Source organism: Hippocampus bargibanti, linkage group LG01 (genome assembly GCF_051943395.1).
Source record: "Hippocampus bargibanti isolate YZ-2025 linkage group LG01, ASM5194339v1, whole genome shotgun sequence".
NCBI classification, from domain to species: domain Eukaryota; kingdom Metazoa; phylum Chordata; class Actinopteri; order Syngnathiformes; family Syngnathidae; genus Hippocampus; species Hippocampus bargibanti.
This window is the reverse complement of record NC_142734.1, coordinates 2,870,517-2,893,061: the sequence shown is the minus strand read 5'-3', so window position 1 is coordinate 2,893,061 and position 22,545 is coordinate 2,870,517. Positions and strand designations below refer to the sequence as shown.

General features: G+C 39.2%; 1 protein-coding gene across 2 annotated transcripts in view; it reads right to left on the bottom strand.

The window, feature by feature from the left end:
* The window catches only part of dock3 (dedicator of cytokinesis 3), a 68,411-nt gene that overhangs the window by 18,050 nt on the left and 27,816 nt on the right, over positions 1-22,545 (bottom strand). For both annotated transcript variants that reach the window (XM_088990316.1, XM_088990327.1), the window contains exons 17-42: positions 22,439-22,545; positions 21,233-21,404; positions 21,055-21,152; positions 18,978-19,061; positions 18,759-18,859; positions 17,968-18,049; positions 17,512-17,682; positions 15,944-16,136; positions 15,717-15,844; positions 14,178-14,324; positions 13,106-13,204; positions 12,923-13,017; positions 12,641-12,716; positions 12,465-12,565; positions 10,873-10,931; positions 9,951-10,099; positions 9,773-9,858; positions 9,638-9,664; positions 9,462-9,557; positions 7,790-7,850; positions 7,485-7,578; positions 6,042-6,190; positions 4,044-4,130; positions 2,533-2,637; positions 1,297-1,438; positions 453-619 (exon numbers count right to left, since the gene is read on the bottom strand). In XM_088990316.1, coding sequence (XP_088846442.1) covers positions 453-619; positions 1,297-1,438; positions 2,533-2,637; positions 4,044-4,130; positions 6,042-6,190; positions 7,485-7,578; positions 7,790-7,850; positions 9,462-9,557; positions 9,638-9,664; positions 9,773-9,858; positions 9,951-10,099; positions 10,873-10,931; positions 12,465-12,565; positions 12,641-12,716; positions 12,923-13,017; positions 13,106-13,204; positions 14,178-14,324; positions 15,717-15,844; positions 15,944-16,136; positions 17,512-17,682; positions 17,968-18,049; positions 18,759-18,859; positions 18,978-19,061; positions 21,055-21,152; positions 21,233-21,404; positions 22,439-22,545 — 2,876 coding nt within the window. The remainder of the gene's footprint in view (positions 1-452; positions 620-1,296; positions 1,439-2,532; positions 2,638-4,043; positions 4,131-6,041; positions 6,191-7,484; positions 7,579-7,789; positions 7,851-9,461; positions 9,558-9,637; positions 9,665-9,772; positions 9,859-9,950; positions 10,100-10,872; positions 10,932-12,464; positions 12,566-12,640; positions 12,717-12,922; positions 13,018-13,105; positions 13,205-14,177; positions 14,325-15,716; positions 15,845-15,943; positions 16,137-17,511; positions 17,683-17,967; positions 18,050-18,758; positions 18,860-18,977; positions 19,062-21,054; positions 21,153-21,232; positions 21,405-22,438) is intronic.

The window sequence follows — 22,545 nt, the reverse complement described above, 5'->3', positions numbered from 1 at the left end:
TAATAAATAATAATAATAATAATAATAATAATAATAATATTATATTATATAATTATTATTATAGTATTATTATAATTATTAAGTAATTATTATAATAATAATAGTATTATTATTTGCTATATTAAATAAAAAATAGTTATAATGTTTATAATATGTAATTAATTATAATACTATTAAATAATATATATAATATACATTATATTATATATATCTATATAATTATTATATATATCTAATAAATATAATATATAATAATATTATATAATATAATACTATTAAATATATACTATTGCTACTACTGCTACTACTACTACTACTACTAATAATAATAATAATAATAATAATACATGTTATTTATACGCGCCTTTCTAAACTCACAAAGACACTACAGTTACAATATAATATTTTTTTCCTGCTCCATCTAAATTCCGACAACGACGTCCTCACCGTACCCTGAACTCATTTTCACGATCTTTGGGGCCCTTGTGGAAAGGCCTGTCATAGTGGAAGCGGCTGACGTTGTTTATGCGGTAGAAACTCTTGATCCTCTCGGGTACGCGTTCCAGTTGAGGAACATCTGAGATGTCTGACACTGGAGTCACTGCATAGATCTGCAAATCTATATGCTACGTGTCAAGGAACATATTGACAGGCTGGTGGTATGAAAGCTACAAGATTACTTGTATGGATTTATATATATATATATACACACACACACACAGACACAGGCGACCAGGCTGAGGACACCCTGAATTGGTGGTCCTGAATTCTGAAACTATTTTGAGTAATCGTATTATCTGGTCATCTTCAGCTAAATGTATCACGTGTGTTTAAGGCGAAAAGTGTGTATTCCAAACATTAATTTCCCATGGGAAACCATTAAAATGAGGATAATCCGTTCTTAGGTCCCCATAAAACATAATTTTCAACGTAATAAGGCTTAAAACTACACACAATATACCATATTTTATGCATAAGTATTGTTCTATGGTACTATAATTAAAAAAATAAACTGTACTGGATGATTAAGTCGTTTTATTTACCTTTGTGATGGTCGTTGATGGCTATCACTGTATTTCAAAAATCATAGCATTTGAACAAGGTTGTGTAGTCTTTTTTACACCCACTGTAAGTTTGACACTCCGGTGAAGCAGTTACATCACCCTCTTATGTATTTGAATTGAGCTTTTTTTGCAACCCTAACATGACTTCTATGATCCATATTCTGACAAAAACAGAACAAGAACAATGCATCGGTAGTGGGATAAAATGGCCACAGGGCAGTGAGTGGGATACACTGAGCATCACTCTGCAGGATGGTGTCATCGGGTTGGTTGGGATGCTGCATGGCGATAGCTTGTGGAAATTCTCCCAGCATCCTTTGCTGGAAGTCCTCCAACCGTTCATAGTCATAGCCACGACAGACAAACTCTTTGTTCTGAAAAGAGGCAAAGCGAAAATCAAATGAACCAGAGTTACACGCGGACAAAGTAGCTCAAGGGGCATCTTGAACGGTGGGATCATAAATATACAAAAAATAAGGAGTATTTTGAGTAGAAAGTAAACAATGAAAAATGCTCTTCTCATTTAGAACAGAGAACATACAAGTCTTTTTTGTCACGGTTTGCAAGGTGGTGATGGCAGTTGTGGATCCCAAAAAGCAGGCAGGAGGGAGAAATTGTATTAAAATAAAGTCAACAGGAACAAAAATCTTCTGGAAGCAGTCCCATGAAGGGCGGGGTACTATCATGATCTGGTTGGCGACCAACTGGTGGCGCTGTCGGCCCCGCCAGCACCTGCACAGGTGCTGGTCGTCCCGATCAGTGGCGGAATGCCACGTTCGGATTGGCGACCAATGGGTAGCGCTGTCAGCCCTGCCTACAGCCTCACAGGTGATGGTCGTTACAATCAGTGTCGGTCAAAAGGACTCCCGGCACGACCATTCGGGGTCAGGTCATTGTATGCATGTGTATGCATTGTGCATTGTGTATGCATTGTATGCTGTGCATGTGTTTGATTCATCTTGGCTGACTTTTACTCTTAGTCTTTATTTGATACGTTGTATTATTCTGTTCAAATGATTTTAACGTTTTAGATTTTGTTCCTGTTGACTTTATTTTAATAAAACTTCTCAAACACAACCTGCTGCTCCTCGTCCCTGCCTGCTTTTTGGGATCCACACCTTGCAAACCGTGACATTTTTAACTTCGGGCCTCATACAAAGAAATGAACCTTACCTTAAGTTTGTGAAACATAGCATATTTTCCGGTGTATAAGGCGCACCGGAGTATAAGGTGCATGCCCAAAGAATGGTGTATTTTTCATATGTAAGGCACTCTGGAGTATAAGGCGCACCCCCAATATATATAAATATTATTTAACATATAAGGCGCACCTGCGTATAAGGCGCAGGGTCATCTTTTGAAGAAAATCAAGGCTTTCAGGTGCGCCTTATACACCGGAAAATACGGTACTAAAAAAAAGACTGCATTTGAACTTCAATGAATTTTAATGAAAACCAGAAATTCTTACCCTGAGGAAGAAGGGAAACTTCCTGCCATAGAAGCCCATTCGAAAAAATTCAGGTTCAATCCGCTGCTGTTCAATAATGTTGTCATAGTAGGCTGCCTCCATTTTCTTCCATAGAATATCATGGGATGAAAATAGCAGAGTTAGTGGGTGAATACAGTGATACCTCGGCTTACGAGTGCTATAGCTCACGAACTTTTCGCCTCACGAACATTAAATTCGCGAGCATATAGTCTTGGCTAACGAACTAGTTTTCGGAGGCCGAACCAAACCACACAGCGCCACGGTGGCTGGCGGACTAGTTTTCCACACCCACTTTCTTTGAGTGCAGACATGGTTTGTTATCGAGTGGAGTACCTTTGCTATTATGGGACTGAAAAAGAACCCACCATAAGCCAAAGAGGTCACAAAAGAAAATTATGGTCGAGCAGAAGAAGGAGATTATCGAAAAACACGAACGAGTTGTGCGTTTGTATGACTTAGCGTCCCAGTACCAGTATGCTAAATCGACCTTTGCTACGTGTGGCTAAGGGTGTTTCTCGCCTGGCAGTGAGATTTTTCGCACATGATAATTTTGACTGAGGGCGCCGCTGAGGTGTGACCCGGTGCCAAACGACCAGCGCCGATTTTCGTTTTGATATATTTATTCTTTTTTTCTGCTTTAATGTCCCTAATTAGTCTCTTAGAGGTTGGTGGTGATCACTGTAAATGACACACATACACATTTCAATTTTAATTATACTAAAAAAATAAAACGTTTAGTTTCCCAAACGACTTGCTTGCGAATTATGGATTTTAAGCAAAGCTGGTTATCAAGTTGGCTATATATTAGCTATCTTGCTAGCTAGCTGGCTGTTAGCTATCTAATAGCTAGCTTTCTATCTATTTGAGTTATTTCAAGTGATTTTGAGTGAACGCTGGCGCGTGTAGCTGCCGCTGCTTACTGAGAGAAAAAAATTTATCCTGTGACTGTAAAGTGTCCTTGAGAGTTTTGAAAGGTGCTTAGAAATAAAATGTGTATTATTATTATTATTATTATTATTATTATTATTATTATTATTATTATTATTATTATTTCTGTGTTGTCTAAGCAACGGTCTCAGGCAATAGAAGAGGTAAGAAAAAAAGCAGCTAGTATGGGACAGTGTGAGTGAGGGTATTATCGCCGAGAAAGCACGGCAACTTCACTCGGATAACATCAAGAGGCAACGACATCAATGACCATCACAAATCTAAATACAATAAATTTATTATACAGTACAGTCTATTTCTTTAATTACAATACAATAGCACATTTATTATACACAAAATAATCTCTATTTTGTGTAGTTTTAAGGCTTATTTAGGAGAGAATTATCTTTTATGGGGACCTGGGAACGGATTATTCTCGTTTTTAATGTTTTTTATGGGAAATAAATGTTCGGCAGATGAACTTTTCACCTTACACACACTTTCTGGGAACCAATTAAGTTCGTAAGATGAGGTATCAGGTAAGCAGCACACATGTGACTTACCCGTATCCAGCTGAGGCTCTGATAATCGTACAATGTCTCATACTGGAAAGCCAACTCCCGACACAGAGAGATGCCATATTCCCAACACTGGAAGACAAAATACAAGGAAAGTTGAATTCTTCATTAAAAAAATGACGACTTTGACCAAAAAAAAATACAGAAAAAAATAACATATTTTCCGGTGTTTAAGGCGCACCCAAAAGCCTTCATTTTCTTCAAAAGATGACCTTATGCCTCATACGCAGATGCACCTTATAAGTGAAGTAATATTGAGCCACAACAGGTCTCGCAACTACTATCAGCAGCCACGGACTCCATTTCCCTCATGTAGAAGAAGTGGTGCGTAACTCCAGCTTCTACTGTAGCGCCTTATAATGTGGTGTGTCTTGTGATTGGCACACTTTTATATATTTAAATATTATATTTGGAAAACATTTTTCATTCATTGAAAGTGCACCTTATAGTCAGGTGCGCCTTATATTTGAAAAAAGTTTGAAAATACACCATTCATTATGGGTGTGCCTTATAGTCCGGTGCGCCTTATACACCGGGGGGTTAAACATTAAAGAGACAGGCAGACAGAGAGAGTGAGAAAACACACACACTAAAGGGAGATGACAGAGCTTGAAACAAAAAAACAAGAGTGTGAGAATAGTGAGAAAATGGAAAGAAAACAGTTAAAATATCCCATATATTTTAACTGTTTTTAAAATATCCCATATATTTTAACTGTTTTCTTTCCATTTTCTCACTATTCTCACACTCTCACACTTTTGTTCAGGCTCCACAAATAACCCGCACAAGTCATCTGTACACTTGATGCAAAAAGCTATCAAACCAGCTAAACAGATCACAATTGATGAAGAACTAGATACAATTATCACAGAGAAAGCACCTACAAGGGATCATTCCTCAAGATAGTGAAAGAAGATGGCTACCTTCCTCATCAAGTGTTTAATGCTGAGGAAACCAGACACTCCATTCCATCAAGCTATTAACGACCATTACAAAGGTAAATAAAATGACTTTATTGTACAGTACAGTTTATTTCTTTAATCATAATACTATATAACATTTATTATACATAAAATAAGGTATATTTTGTGTAGTTTTGAGGCTTAGAAAATTAGAAAGTATAAAATTTTGTTTTATGGGGACCTGGGAACGGATTATCCTCATTTTAATGGTTTCCTATGGGAAATTAATTTTTGGGATACACACTTTTCACCTTACACACTCATTCTGGGAACCAATTAAGTTCGTAAGTCTAGGTCCCACTGTATGAGGCGCTTCGTACTATAAGGTGCACCTTCAATGAATCAAAACCACCCTGGCGGAGAAAGCGACACACAATGCATTGTGGGTACTTTTTTTTTCATCTGAAAACACCATGTTGTTTGAGAAATTAGAAGGAAAACTACATAAATAACGCAATGGTGAATCGTTGTGTGTCGCAGCCAATTGTGGTAACACGCATCAAGAACAAATTCCCAGCGGACAAATCAGCCCATTTCCAATGGAGCTTGTGCGCCCTCTTGTGCATTTTCTGGGCGCTACATTGAAGTCCAAATGGCTGGAATTGATACGGAAGGACTTCTTTAATCGATTGCAAATGTGTATGATTTCCTCTTCAGAACTATTTGAATCATATTCATAACTGGATGAGTAGCAAGAAAGCATCTTTTCCGAATCTGAACTCTCTGAAGCAATTGTTTTGATTCTGGAGCAAGGCAGTGTGTGACCAATAGTGACATCACGAACCAGGGGGCGGGACTTTCTGAATCTGCCCAGTTTTCAAACTCATTTTGTGGCAGTTTTGGCAACTTTAAGTCATTTTTATTGGTGTTTTGCATTTGACTAAAAATATCAGCCTGCGTGTTTTGGGTATTTTAGATGCTATAAAACTGATTTCTGATGTCAGTTTAGAAACAAAAAAAATGGTGTCGCTTGTCCTTTAAAGTTCAATTGTCGGTTTGCTCAAGCTCAGGTTTGCCTTACCTTGCCCTTATTGAAGTAATGAAGAATTTTTCGACTCAAGTTCTCTTTGCGTTGCCACTCGCTCTGGCAGGGATAATGGAGGAAATCCCTCAGGGGTCGGTCCTCCCAATGGAGCAGCTCCCAGTAGAGTAACAGGGTGAATGCGGCTTCTGTTAGCAAGGATACACGCTTTCAGGATGAAAGTGTTAGAAGATGTGCACGATGGGATTTTCATATCTGGCCACAAGAGCATGGCGGAGCTTTGCCGACATTTCAGGCCATGTCAACGGATGTCAAAAGTCGCCTGGTGCGTAGCATAAACGTTTTTTGCTGTTTTAATGAGCAAAGGAGCAAGGTTCAACCACACAGATGAAATTATATCTGCTACACTGTGTCCCATCTGGAGCCAACATTTAGGACAGTACACTGCGTGTCATATTTTTTATTTTATGTACAGTGAGACCTCAGCTTACAAACACCTCAACTTACAAACTTTTTGTCTTACAAACGTCAAATTTATGAAAATTAAACCTTATAATAAGCACTATTTTCATAATACACAGCCAACGCGGCTGGCGGAGTGATCTTCGGCGGACGCACACGACTTTATTTTACAGCACAGCTTATTTCTTTAATTACAGTCGTCATGTAATGCGCCTCTCTTTCCAAACAGCAATTCCCTTTGTCCTTCGACCTCCAACGCCATTCAATCAAGCCATAAATGGCCATCACAAATGAAAATAAAGTGACTTTATGATACAATGCAGTGTATTTCTTTCATTACAATACAATAGCACATTTAGTATACATAGAATAAGGTATGTTGTGTGTAGATTTAAGGCTTATTTAGGTGAAAAGTATATTTTATGGAAACCCGGGAATGGATTATTCCCATTTTAATGGTTTCCTATGGGATTTTTTTTTTTTTTTTAGATACACACTTTTCGCCTTACACACTCTGTCTGGGAACCAATTAAGTTCATAAATTGAGGTCTCACTGTATTATTATTATATTTTTGCAGTCCTGTTCATAACAACAGATACTGCTGTCGCATTTCGGTTTGCGACCAACAGGTGGCACTGTAGGGCCCCGCTTGCAGCTGCTAAGGTGTTGGTTGTTTTCATCAGAGGCAGTTAAAAAAGACTGTGGGGGGTCACTGTTTGTTTTTGTTTTGTCATGTTTTACTCCTGGTTTTGTTTGCTACTTTGGACCTTTTTGTTTTGATGACTTTGTTGTTTGTTTGTTGTTCCTGCTGACTTAATTAAAATGCAATGTATTATTATTATTATTATTATTATTATTATTATTATTATTATTAAAATTAAACAAGTATAGGTTTTCTGATTCTGATTCTGAAAGCAGTCAGACAATAAAGCCCAAATTCATATACTGGATAGAAAATGTTTTGCGACAACAAATTCAAACCGCCCGTGCCACAAATATTGATGAAGCAGTGTCGATACCTGTGAAGTCTTCTGCTTGGAGGTGCATGTCACAAAGCTTATGGATGTAACGGATGTACATGTCCTCCTTGTTGACCTCCGATTTGTAGAAGTTCTGGGTGTGAGTTAAGAAAGGTCATTTCTTAAGGTCGCACAACAACGTGTGGACGCGGGCATGGCAAGGTTATTTATGCAGCACATTTCCGACACACGGAAATTCAATGTGCTGTATCACAATGTAAAGTATCACAAAATCCGTGATGGAATTTACATCACATTTAAACACGTAAAGAAAAGACTATGAATCAATTAAAATGATGCCTCACCATCAAGTTGACGGAGCCACCCTGTTTTTTATTCTCAACTTCATCTCCTTTCATGCAGTCCCTAAACAAACAAAATAAATAACGCTATTAAATAAATACAATACAATACAATACAATACAATACAATACAATACTGCATATTCATTTTACACACTGCACACATTCAGGCAAGCTAAATTAGCCCCTTTCCAAAAGAGTGAAACCCAGTGACGGGCCGTGGATTTGATTTCTAGGCCTTCAGTAGTGCTATGTCTGGTGTAATTTAAGTCCACTAGAAGCTACCATTAGCCAGGTAATAACTGACCAACCTTACTTAATGTTGTCCATTTTTGTCATGAAAAGTCCGTCTTAAAAATGGCTATAACAGTAAATCTACAAAATAATCAATTTCTTCTCCTCCTTCAGCTTTTGTGGGTTGACAAAACTGCAGAATTCATGGACAAAATGTAATTAAAATCAGTTCGTGATTCGGATATTTTTAGGCCAGCAGAGAAGGCTTTGCAAGGCCTTGACGGTCCGCCACTGGTGAAACATCCTTCAAGTGGAACAACTGTTGTTTCTTGTATTTTGACTGGTGGTTTTTTTTCATCCATTTTTTAGAAATTATAAATCGGCAGATTTTCATACTCGCGACTCTGTGGTATGTGTTAAAATAATGTCAATGTTACAAAAGTGTAAATTAGAAGTAAATAATACACAAAAATGCTTTCATTGTTTATATATACATTTAGTTAGCATAAAAATGTATGCTGTTTTTACATCTTCTTTTTGCTTCACCTTACAAATACCTATTTACTATTATTATTTATTTATTTATTTATTTATTTATTTATTATTTATTATTATTTAAAATTGCATTGTCTTTGTAGCTCTCTCTCTTGTTTCTATTTATAATTGTATTTTATTTATTGCATTCTATTTGCGATGGTATTTTATTTATTATCGTACCTATGCTTGTCCGTGACTGTAAAGTGTCCTTTAGAGCTTTAAAAGGCGCTTAAAATGTAATGTATTATATTATTATTATTATTATTATTATTATTATTATTATTATTGTTATTATTATTCCAAATGAACTGTCTGGATTGTGTCAATAGTTGATGTATTTATTTGTTTTATTTATTTTATTTATTATTATTATTATTATTATTATTAGTAGTAGTAGTAGTAGTAGTAGTAGCAGTAGTAGTTGTATTATTATTATTATTATTATTATTATTATTATTATTATTATTATTATTATTATTATTATTTCTGTGTAAGCTCTCAGTCGTACAGGAGTGGTCCATCGATGAGAAGGTTTCTTCAGCCGTCATCTGTACTTTATTATTATTATTATTATTATTATTATTATTATTATTATTATTATTATTATTATTATTACAAATGAACTGTCTGTATTGTGTCAATAGTTTATTTATTTATTTATGTATTTATTATTCTGTATTTAATTATTTATTTTATTTAATTATTTATTTATTATTCATTTAGTTTATTATTATTATTATTATTATTATTATTATTATTATTATTATTATTACAAATGAACTGTTCTTATTGTGTCAATAGTTGGTCAAAATCAGGAAATCGTGAGACTTAACATGTATGTATTTAGTTATGAACAAGTGTCCCGGTTCTTTTGCCTTTGCACTCTACGTGACTCTCAACATACCGGTAGTCCAGCAGTCGTTCCACAAGTCTAGTGACCGATGTGACAAACGAGATGCCCGTCTCTCTCCAGGTCTCCTGCTCTATCTTCTCCAGTAGACTGAGCACAAACAACGGCCACATGTCCTTAGTGAGGCTGTTAAGCTAAACTTAAAATTTTGTGGCAGCTCTGTAACTCACCTTGGGTAAGGTCCAAACAACTGAGTCCTAGGGTAAAATAGGACATGGAGAACAAAAAATATGGATATGTTTATTGGATGAGCTTTTTTGAAAATATTAAAATCTTGAAAATGATCAAGAAAGTTTGACGCTTACAAAAGGCTGAAGAGCTCCCTGTGATTATCATCGCCTTTGCCGTCCGACACCATGCTGTCCAACTTATCCATCAGTTCCGCCTCCACCTACGAACAACACACAGGCGCAATCCAGCAAATTGTGTGGCTTTGTTTGCTATCACAAAACAACTGCGGCAAATGAAAAATGGCAAGATGACCTGTTTGAAATTTCCATTTTTTCTCTGCTCCCAGTCCATCATGTCATGGAAAATTGGAATCATGATGTTTCGAACTTCAGCTTGAGGGACTAAGGTGACTCCCAGGAAGGGACCCATCATTCCGGGGATGAAGTGGGGTTTGTTGTCACCTAAAAAAAATAAAAAAAACAAAGACAACGGACAGTTAGGACGGCGGAAAAAAATCATTGGCAAGAATCCAAACTAGGGCGCGGGAAAACCCTACTAGACCCTCCGCACCCTGCCCACCACCTTTTCCAGCTACTCCCCTCAGGCAGGTGCTACCGATCCTTGGCACCGCCCTACACACTCTCGAGGACTTGCACACTGCAAGAATCCAAACTAGGGCGCGGGAAAACCCTACTAGACCCTCCGCACCCTGCCCACCACCTTTTCCAGCTACTCCCCTCAGGCAGGTGCTACCGATCCTTGGCACCGCCCTACACACTCTCGAGGACTTGCACACTGCAAGAATCCAAACTAGGACGCGGGAAAACCCTACTCGACCCTCCGCACCCTGCCCACCACCTTTTCCAGCTACTCCCCTCAGGCAGGTGCTACCGATCCTTGGCACCGCCCTACACACTCTCGAGGACTTGTACACTGCAAGAATCCAAACTAGGGCGCGGGAAAACCCTACTAGACCCTCCGCACCCTGCCCACCACCTTTTCCAGCTACTGCCCTCAGGCAGGTGCTACCGATCCTTGGCACCGCCCTACACACTCTCGAGGACTTGCACACTGCAAGAATCCAAACTAGGGCGCGGGAAAACCCTACTAGACCCTCCGCACCCTGCCCACCACCTTTTCCAGCTACTATATATCTCATATATCTTGTGTTATGAGTGTGAGCTGCAAGGTGATGTGCATTTATGATTGGAAAGATAGACAGTATGAATCAAACCTAATTTTTGCCACATGCTGAAGAGCTCATACGCCATCAGGACCCTCATGTCTCCATGCCTGCAGAAAGGGATGAGTAAAAAACATCATCATCAACATAATTCGATGTCATCAAAATGGAATTTTGAGACTGTCCAATTTTCTGGCATTTTCCATTCAATTTCATAGTCATTGTGATAAGTAGTAACTATTACGCGATAAGTAGATGTTATGATGCATTCCGTACATTTTTTTAAAAAGGCACTTAAACCAGAGTGGACATGTAAAATAGCATTTTTTAAGTGGCGTAGTATAATAAGGGGGCATAAACACCAAAACAACAGTAAGTTTGGGAGGGTTTGCCTGACACAGAGGTGTAACACTCACTTTTTATCATGGGCAATATTATATTTCCTGGTTCCCGTTATGACTGTGAAACCATATCAGTAAGTCACGAAAAATGGTTTATTCGAATGTAGCTTGAGTGACTGTAATGAGGGTTTTGGGAAGAAAAAAGAAAACGTATTTATAAATACTTCATGTGTATTTTCATACAAAATGTGTATTTCATACAAAAATTAGAACTGTTGGTTACATTTTTAGCAAGCATTACCAAAATGGAACTGTATAGTGCCACTTAGCAGTTTTTTTGACGACGATACTAGTGCAGCGTGTTCTACCGGAAACAAATTCCTTGTGTGTTCTACATACTTGGCAATAAAGATGATTCTGATTCTGATTCTGAAGCATCATAGGAGTCAACATGTTTGATTTGCTTTCGTTTGACACAGATGGCCAAATATTCTATTTTCCGGTGTAAAAGGCACACCCAAAAGCCTTAATTTTCTTATAATGTGATGTGCCTTATATTCGGAAACCTTAATACAGGTAACATCCGAGTTACGACCGGGTTCCGTTCCGACAAAACGGTCCTAAGTTGAAATCCATTTAAAATGGCCGACGTGACGTTTACACGACAATATAGTATACAATGTCAATCTGTTGTTTTTTTAAGCAATGTTTTGTGTGTTTACAGTTCATATATAAATTTTATCACTTTTAGTGTCATTTTTATCATTTTATATTTCGTATTATCAATTTTTACTGTACTTGTAATGTATGCAAAACTGTTTACTGTACAGTTCATTTATAAATGTTATGCTTTCAGTGTTGTTTTTATCATTTTATATTTTATTTATCATTTATTTTTATTACTGTATAAATGTACCTGTAATGTATACAAAACTGTTTACTGTACAGTTTATCGCATGCTCGGACTCATGGGAAAGCCGAAGGAAGAAAGCAGTGTACAGTACTATAGGAGATGTTGCCGAAACTGTATCTGCACTGTAGTGAGTGTAGTCACGCAGTAGATTGCCGTGCGAGTGTGTGACATGCTGGCTGGCCAAAATTGTAGGATGCGTTGCCGGCTGCTTGTGCGTTGCGGTGCCAGGTGTAAATTAAAAATAAATACACAAATAAATAAATGGTCTGGCGATCGTGGTCCTAAGTACGGGCAGTCGTAACTCGCGCCGTTCGTAACTCGGATGTTACCTGTATTATATTGATCTGTATGCAATTAAAAAGGCTGCAAACTACATGGAATTTGCTTACTTGTCCAGAACTTTCTTTCTCTTGGCGGGTCCAAGCGCCTCCAGCTGTAGACTGGGCTGATTGATGTAGAGCACGGTCAGGCTGAAAAAGGAGTTCAATACCTAACAAAGGGAAAACACAGTCCATGTACGTCACGGTAATATGACAGATGTTTTGCCGTATTGAGACAGACACACCTTGAAATCAAAATCGGCTTCGGAAAAGTTCTTGTGAAGCGCCGGGGAAAGAAGCTGCGTTGTCACGACGATGATGCTGCGGGAAAACAAAGCAAACGTGTCACTGTCAGCCTCCAGGAAAAAAAAATAAAAGGTAGCTACCGAAAATAGATGACACAAGCACAAGTGGAACCTTCACAAGAGGGTAATTTCAAGAGAGTCTGATCTCATGGCAGCTTGTGTCCCCGAACCATCGATGGCACAACAATGACTGCACGTTACAGAGGAAGACGTCAGACTCACTGACTGGTGAGAAGTCTCATGACACTCCAATCTCGGGGGAAGATTGTCAGTTTCATCAGGTTGCGGAATACGCAGAAGATCTTTAACAGGAACTCCTTGAGACAAACGGGTAATATGTAGTTAAGGGAGGAGGCAAGCATGTTTCATGGAGAAAAAAAAATGATATTTATGCGGTTTCCTGACTTTGAGCTCCTCCTTGCTGTGGAAGTTGTTGAGCAGATGATGAAAGTGGATCTCAGTCATCTGTCGAAGTAGAGAAAGGAGGCAGGACACGTACTCCCCCTAGAAAATTACACATCAAGGGATGGTAGGGTCCTTGAAACGCACAAAATAAAACGTATTTTCTGGTGTATGAGGTGCACCCCCAATGAATGGTGGATTTTAAAACTTTTTCCATATGTAAGGCGCACCGGACTACAATACAATACAATACAATACAATGATACCTCAGCTTACGAACTGAATTGTTTTCCAGAAAGTGTGTGTAAGGTGAAAAGTTCATCTCCCAAACATTTATTCCCCATAAGAAACTATTAAAAACGAGAATAATCCATTTCTAGGTCCCCTAAAACGTAATTTTCTACTAAATAAGCCTTGAAACTACACAAAATATACCTTATTTTACGTATAATAAATGTGCTATTGGATTGTAATTAAAGAAATAAACGGTACTATATAATATAGTTGTTTTATTTACCTTTGTGATGGTCGTTGATGTAGTTGCCTCTTGATGATATCCGAGTGAAGTTGCCGTACTCTCTCGGCGATAATACCCTCACACACTGTCCCCTGCTAGCTGCTTTTCGTTAATTCAATCCACAGAAGTTTTTCAACCTCTTCTATTGCCTGAGACCGTTGCTTAGACACCACAGAAACACCCTTAGCCACTCGTAGCAATGGTCGACTTAGCATACTGGTACTGGGACGCTAAATCACAAAAACACACGTTTTTTGATGATCTCCTTCTTCTGCTTGACCGTCATTTTCTTTTGTGTACTCTTCGGGTAACATTAGTCTGTGGTAGGGTCTTTTTCTGTCCCAAATAAGCACAAGTGCTCTACTCGATAACAAACCACATCTGCACTGAGTGCACCCAAAGAAAGTGAGTGTGGAAAACTAGTCCGCCAGCCACTGTGGTGCTGTTTGACCGTGTGGTTTGGTGTTGTTCTGCCAAAAACTAGTCAGCCAGCTATTGTGGCGCTCCGTGTGTTTCCCGACAACTAGATCACCTTCAATAAAGGTTTAATGAACTTACCGTGATTTCTGCAGTGCACTGGGGGCAGCGTTGTCCTCTGGTTGTCTCTACAGAATGAGACTTGCTCATGATTGACAGCAGAGTCTGGAGTAACACGTCCAAGAGGCTCTCCACCATCATCTCCACTTCCTCCTGGACAGACGACTCCTGTGGGAGAGAGAGTTAGAATTTAATGCAATATGAAAAGACACCGTTCACATTCGAGACCACTGATTCTCAAAGTGTGGTACGACTACCACTGGATTTAGGCATGCTCCCTTTAGTGGTACAGGAAGAAATTACTTACCGTATTTATTCGAGTATAACGCCCACGTGTATAACGCGCACCTCTAATTTTCAATGAAAAATTGGTATAAAATTTCGTTTCACTTTTTCTCGGCTAAGACCAAGCATTGCAAGTGGAGACACATGGGTCCATGATAAGAATCCTTTATTGACAATGTAAACATCTTCACTTTCTTCTGAGTCTGAATTCAGAAATGTTAATCAACAATAAAAACAAAGGAATGCGCGTGATCCGGGTCTTTCCGAGAATCGAAACTGAAGGGCACTTTAACAATAGCTGAAACAAAGCACCACTATGAGAATATCCATAAAAATGCTGCCCCCTCCTGGAAGGGATACAATATTAAAGGCCAACCGACACCATTTTTTTTGTTTCCGAACTGACATCAGAAAAACATTTTATAGCATGTAAAATACCCAAAACACGCAGGCTGATATTTTTAGTCAAATGCAAAACACCAATAAAAATGAGTTAGTGTCGAAAACTTATACAAAATGACCTCGTTTCAGAAGGTCCCGCCCCCTTGTTCGTGACGTCACGCCGGGACGCAGGATGCTTTCTTGTTACTCATCCAGTTATGAATATGATTCAAATAGTTCTGAAGAGGAAAGCATAAATGTTTGCAATCGATTAAAGAAGTCCTTCCGTATCATTTTGAAGGCGTCTGGACTCCAATGTAGCATCCCAGAAAATGCACAACATGGCGCCCAAGCTCCGTTGGAAATGGGCTGATTTGTCTGCTGGGAATTTGTGTCAACTAGTATCAAATAGTTGTCTTGGTGCAACAAACAACTATTCACCATCGCATTATTTATGTATCTTCCTTCTAATTTCGCCGTCAACACGGATCAACACACAAGTTTTCAGACCAAACAAAGTACCCAAAATGCATTGTGTGTCGCTTTCTCGGTCAGGGGCGTTCCTTCCGTGACGTCACGTCAGGAATCGTCATTTACTCAAAAACAAGACTTCCTGAATATTCAGCGTGAGTCTTAAAACGTAAAATATAAGCTATATGCGGTGGAATCTTTGTAAAATACGCTCAGTAGAAGTCATTTGAAGTGATTTTTACAAATTATGGACGCAACTTGTCCGGAGGTGTCGGTTGTCCGTTAAATTTAAACACTTTATCGGTTTAAAAGCTTTTCTGTGACTTTTCGGGAGTATTTGAGGAGAGTATCACTGTCCACAGCTCAATTATTTGAAAGTTAAATGTGACTGAAAAGGATCGACCGCATGACAATGCACCGTACCATCGAACTGCTTTTGATGATGGAAAAGATACTGCCAAGGATTCCAGAACAGATGAGGAGCTCCCTCTGCTGGCGCAAGTGCAAATGAATGTGATGCAGAACAACTGGAAGCAAAATGCTTCGAGACTCTGTAGGAAAACACCACGGAAAGAGGAAGTAATTGAATTCAAATGCGTGGTCCACTTTTGATGTCATCATTTGGGAGTTTTTACAGACAAAACCCTCACCAGGAAAGAAGAAGAGTCGGCTTTCGACGGTGCGCGAAATCGACTGCAGTTTGACAACATCCATTGACTGGCCAATGTCAACAGTGCTGGGCATACTTCCGAGGGTTCCGCGGACGTATTCGGCGACTTCCTGAACCGTGAACATCTGCAGCAGCTCATCAAAGATATCAGGGAAGCTGTTCAGCAAAGCAGCCTAGTAGACGAACAAAGACAAGAACAATGTTCAAACACTTTCCAGGAAAAAAAAAAAAAACAACTCAAAGATGACAGAGAGATGTCAAACATTCCTGCGTTACAGTGTACAGTGATACCTCGGTTTAGGAACCCCTTGGCATAAGAAAGTTTCGGTTTACGAACGTTACATCTATGAAAATTTTACCTTGGCATACGAACTTTACCTTAGCATACGAACTTTTTTCAGGATACACACGGAGCTGCCTCAATGAGTGATGTGTCGTTCGCGAACGAGCCCGTTCTTCTAACAACAAAATGGCAGCCGACTGTTTTTGTCCTCTATTCCCCGCCCACAGTCTTCGGGTTAAAGCCACGTGATTGGTCAAGAACGCAGCAGTGAGGGGGTGGTTTAAACATTAAAGAGATAGGCAGAGGACAGTGAGAGAGTTTCAACTTTGATACTTTGAGTGTAGACTGCAAGGTTAAAATGTCCCATCAAACAAGCTCCACTAACAACCCGCACGAGCCATCTGTACACTTGATGCAAAAAGCTATCAACCCAGATAAACAGAAGACAATTGATGAGGAACAAGGTAAAATTATCGCAGAGAAAACACCTACAAGGGATCATTCCTCAAGATGGTGAAAGATGAAGGCTACGTTCCTCATCAAGTGTTTAGCGCTGATGAAACCGGCCACTCCATTCCATCAAGCCATCAACGACCATCACAAAGGTAGATAAAACGACTTTATTCTACAGTACAGTTTATTATTTAATTATAATACCGTAGCACATTTATTATACATAAAATAAGGTATATTTTGTGTAGTTGTAAGGCTTAGAAAATAAGAAAGTAGAAAATTATGTTTTATGGGGACCTGGGAACGGATTATTCACATTTTAATGGTTTCCTATGGGAAATTAATTTTTGGGATACACACTTTTCGGCTTACACACTCTGTCTGGGAACCTATTAAGTTCGTAAGCCAAGGTATCACTGTATTTCTATTGCGGTTCTCTCAGATGTTGAAACAAGCCGTAACTTTATGTATAGCGTCAAAACAGGAGACCGGGTGGCAAAGATAAACCTTAATGGCAGATAGTTGTGGGACCAACGCATCATGTTGTGACTTACTGAGACTGACGACAGACCTGGAGCGTTACCACAGAGACATGCAGCGGATCACACCCCTCCAAGATCAAGCCAAGAGAGGGGCAAAATAGGGACAATGCACAGAATGAACCAGAAAACAAAACAAAACAAAACATAAAATTTAAGAAATGGAACATAAATGTATATTGGCAGTGAGTGAACACATGAAAAAAAAATGTAAATGATGAGAAACAAGACTTCCAAAGAGAAGGTAACATCTGCACGCATCTCTATTCGGACCTGCGTAAAGACTAGATTCTCTGAGCTGCGGCTGTCAAGGCTCAGGACAAAGCGAATGGACTGAAAAAGCTCCTGGATGCTCGCTCGGAATTGTTCTTCTTCCATCCCGCAGGTGGCCCGTGCATACAGAATTCTGGACTGGACGATGAATTTGAACAGGTACTCCAGAGCCTAAGGGAGAAAGAGAACAGTTTCCCATTTGAAAATTTCAAACTAAATCATCACCTGTCGATGAAAAGGTTTCTTCAGCCGTCATCTGTACTACTTGAAGGTGTCAGACGTTTCGCTTCTTATCTAAGAGGCTTCGTCAGCGAACTAAAATCATGTTAGTTGACCTTAATTACAGTACAGCGAGGCTTGCAAAAGTACCAAAACACGGCAGTATTTCCGCCTGCGCCGGCTGTGAACATGGAGTACTTCGGTGAACCACATCAGGTAGCATAGCATAACATTTACCCTCATGGCTTCCTGGATGTGATCTTGTCGGACGACCTCAGCCGAGCGATCCATATACCACTTTAGGCATCGAATAAGCTCCCTGCAAGTAAATTGTTAGAATCATGTTGTCAACTTTGTTCTAATGAACAACTTTTTAACTCATTCACTGCCAGACGATGTGCAAAAATGCGTACACTCCAGTGCCAGGGTTTTTGTCATTTTCACACAAATTCCAGGACCCACAGAATATTGAGTTTTAGGACGACATAAACATTAAATGCAGCGGCGTAAGAAACTTTAGACTCTTTTCTTTCCTCAGAAAAAGAGTTACAGTAAAGTCTCGTTATATCGATATCGGATATATCGATAGTCCCGGTTATATCGATATCGGATATATCGATAGTCCCGGTTATATCGATACTATTTATATGCACGCACGGAGAAAATTACATGCAAACAGGGTGGGATATATCGATAGTCCCGGTTATATCGATATTTTTTCGGACTCCCTTGAATATCGATATAACGAGACTTTACTGTAATTCCTAAATTATATGGGTCTGGAGTTATATGAGCTTTAAATGAGGGTGGCTGTCCAAAATACAATGCAATACATACATATTGGTTTATATCGCGCTTTAACAACAGCTGAAGCTGGAACAAAGTGCTAACATGGAAAAAAAAGGGTGCCCCCTTGTGGAAGGGAGGCCAGAGGCCATGGCTAGCGCTTTATCGGCACCCAAACAAGAAAAAAAAACTGAACAAATTCTGGGATGGAGTTAAAGGGGAGGTAGCAAACGTTTCTGTACTTGTATGCCAAAGCTCCAGCAAAGTGGTTTTGAATGTAAGAGTCCATTACAGGTCGGAAGTGGTAGAAACGGCTGTCCCTGAGCAAGTTGATAATAAATACCTGAAACACACATAAACATAAAAAAACGGAATTATTATCCATCAGGTCCTTACGTGATGGTAAAGATAAACAATTGTAAAATTATGATATTGAACTTGTGTTGCTGTAATCGTCCTACCAGAGACTGGAAAACTAGAGGTCCGTATTTATCTGTGTTGTCATCTAAAAGACAGAAGAGTGTGTCCAGAAGATCTCGAAGGAACTGCAAGAAGAAAAAGGATATAAAATGTCTGCTTAGCTAGTTTTGTACATGGAAAAGTGAGCAACAAATATAGACATTGAAGACAGGAGAATTTATATCAGTGGCAGACCTTCAAAGCCTGCAAAGCCTTCTCTGTTGGTCTAAAAATATCATCGCAGACTGTTATTAATTATATTTTGTCCATTAATTCAAAATAATTCCAGATTGTCTTACAGCTTCCTTTTTAAGCATTTAACCAATCACATTTCAGTCATCCTTTGTTATCAGGGTCAGAAATCTGCCTTCACAATCAGTTCTATGGTCAACATCAGAGTTTTCGCAAACTATGATGGGCTACTCACATGATTGGCTAGTCACTAACCAATCATAGTATCATGAGCCGCTAGTGATAAGAGCATACTGGCGAGAGCTAGCACACTTTATCGGTAGCGAGCTGCATAAGCAAATACAGTAAAGTCTCGTTATATCGATATCGGATATATCGATAGTCCCGGTTATATCGATACTATTTCTATGCACGCACGGAGAAAATTACATGCAAACAGGGTCGGATATATCGATAGTCCCGGTTATATCGATATTTTTTCGGACTCCCTTGAATATCGATATAACGAGACTTTACTGTATTGTGTGGATTTAATAGCGGTTTTGTCAACCCACAATGGTTGAAGGAGGAAAAGAAATGGATTTGTTTGGAGATTTACTGTTAAAGCCATTTTCAAGGCGGACTTTTCAAGAAAGGTTGGTCATCATTAAGAAAGGTCGGACTAGCAAAAAATTGCAATTGTATGAGATTGTCATTGATTCTTGGTCATCTTTCACCAATCATCTTCTCCATGGTGAGAAAGAGTGATTTACAACCCGGTCTGAAAAAGCGACTTCTGACCCCATATCATGAATCCACATATTGACGGTCCAAAACTCCAACAGTTTAATGACAGTATTTCTTTTCCACGAGTTAATTCCTGGCTAACTGTACCTTGTAGTACAGTTACGGAACATGTAATAAATCACGCCACATATTTTTACAGTGGCAGCTGCGGATTGATTCAGATGTAGCACCACTGAAGGCCTAGGAGTGACATGCAGGGCCCGTCACTGATTTATGTGGAAATGGATAAAGTGGGAAAACCGAGGTATGCTCTCTGTATCTGTTCAATTTGGATTACCATTTTTACAGGTAATCCGATTTATGAGCTGGTTCCGTTCCGACAAAACGGTCATAAGTCAAACAGTCGTAAGTCGAAATGCATTCAAAATGGCTGACGCAAGGTTTATACCACAGGATAGTATACGATGTCAATATGTTGTTTTTAAGCAACATTTTCTATTGAATACTATTATATACCAAACTGTTTACAATTCATGTATAAATCGTATAACTTTTAGTCTATACTGTTTAGTGTATATACAGTAAAGTCTCGTTATATCGATATCGGATATATCGATAGTCCCGGTTATATCGATACTATTTCTATGCACGCACGGAGAAAATTACATGCAGACAGGGTCGGATATATCGATAGTCCCGGTTATATCGATATTTTTTCGGACTCCCTTGAATATCGATATAACGAGACTTTACTGTATATATAGACATGAAGACGTGTGACCGCTTTGTCTACAGTATTGTAAGGTCATTGATTGGATATATAGGAGACAAATCCATTCAAGGCCAGTTGACAGTTAAGCTTAGACTTTGTTCATCCCAAACAACAACATCTTTTATATCAAGAGAGCTCTTCACAAAAAAAGACAGAATGCATCTGAGGCCAATTAGACGACTATGTCCAATTCTCTCGCTTTTTAATCACGAGTTGCGCAATTAGTGAAGTCATATTTAATATTGGCCCGATAAGATGAAATGCCAAAGCTGCGGAAGGTTAATACCGTAGAAAATGTGTGTCAAACTCAATTAATACACTTTACAGCTTTACAGAGGCCAAATTGCTTATGGCTTTAGCAGGTAATGAATATATTTGACAGCGCTGACCTTGACAATTTCCTCTCCGCTGATCTGACGCAGTCGACCGAGGATGTCCAGAACTCTGTCTGGGTGAGTCTTCCAATTCAGAAGGGCCAACAGGTCCACTAAGAGCAGTACACAACTAACTTCAACTCAAAAAGTTCCTAAACACTGGGTCGTCCAGAACTAAGCATGCAATGTTTACCATTCTGTGTGAGTTTGGTGGAGCAGAGTATGGTGGAAACCCAAAAGGTCTCTTTTGGGCTCCTCTGGAAAGGCAGATTCCCTGGCAAGTTGGGACAACTGTTGAAGTCCTCCTTGCAGCAGGGTAGGCTGAGGTACAGGCCCTGGTTACTGAAGGTGGCGCTTTCATCACACTGCAGATAGACAGATCGACAGACAAGCGGCGTTCTTAGGAAAAACGTCTCCCAGACAAGACTGAGGAAGTGACGGATTACTGCAATAATTAAACTGGTGGCCTTCCGGACACAGTTTAAGAAGTCTCTTGGTTTGGTTTAGTTCTATTACAAACAAACACGCAAATAGTACTATCATCTATGTACTATCATTTCTTTCATAATTTTGCTGCTGTGAAATGTAAATTTCTCCACTGCGAGACTGCTATGATAGGTCAGTGTCAGTCAGTCAGTGTCCGGCACCGCCATATCTGGACAGTAGGGATATGTATATATAGGGCCGATACTATCAGTAAGACTGTAGTTCGCTGAAGAAGCATCTTGCATAAGAAGCGAAACGTCCGACACCTTCAAAGAAATACAGATGACGGCTGAAGAAACCTTTTCATCGATGGACCACTCCTGTACGACTGAGCGCTTACACAAACGTACTGCTGCGCCTATTCGTCCTGACTCCGCTGCACTGTAACGTCTTTTTCTACTGAAGGAGTCTTTCTCAGAGCGAAGAACATTGTTATCGGTAGTTGTTGGCACTCTTTCTTTTTTTTTGCCCTCTGCCAAGCTATGCAAAGTTAAGTGATACATTAGTAAAACATAGTTTTCTTTATTCGAATACCACGCCCATTGAGTTCTAAGCACGAACAGCTGTAAGCAATAAAACATTTTCCAACTTTTCCATGAACTGACAAATTTGTAACCTGACTAATGAGCTCTTCCTGTGAAGGAGTTTGAAGTCCTAAATTCTGTCCAAAGCCAGATCTCCAAGATCAAGATGACTTTAACTTGCTGTGTCTGTTGACCTGATTGACCGCAGGTTGTCTGTGCTTCAATTATGTATTCGAGTCACACATGTTGACTAAGCATATAACAGCATGAAACTTAAATATGACAACTTCTTATTCTCTATCAGTTATTTAAACATCTAATGGGGAAACCGGATGGATAACATAATGTGCAAATTTCTTGTGTCTACTTTCCATTGGACAAGACCTCACCTTGTAGACGTACAACTCATGGCTCTCGTCCGACAGCGTGGTCCCATCCTCTCTCATGAGGGGAGTGAAAGCAAAGCCAAAAAGTTTTTTCTCCCCTTTGTCTTTGG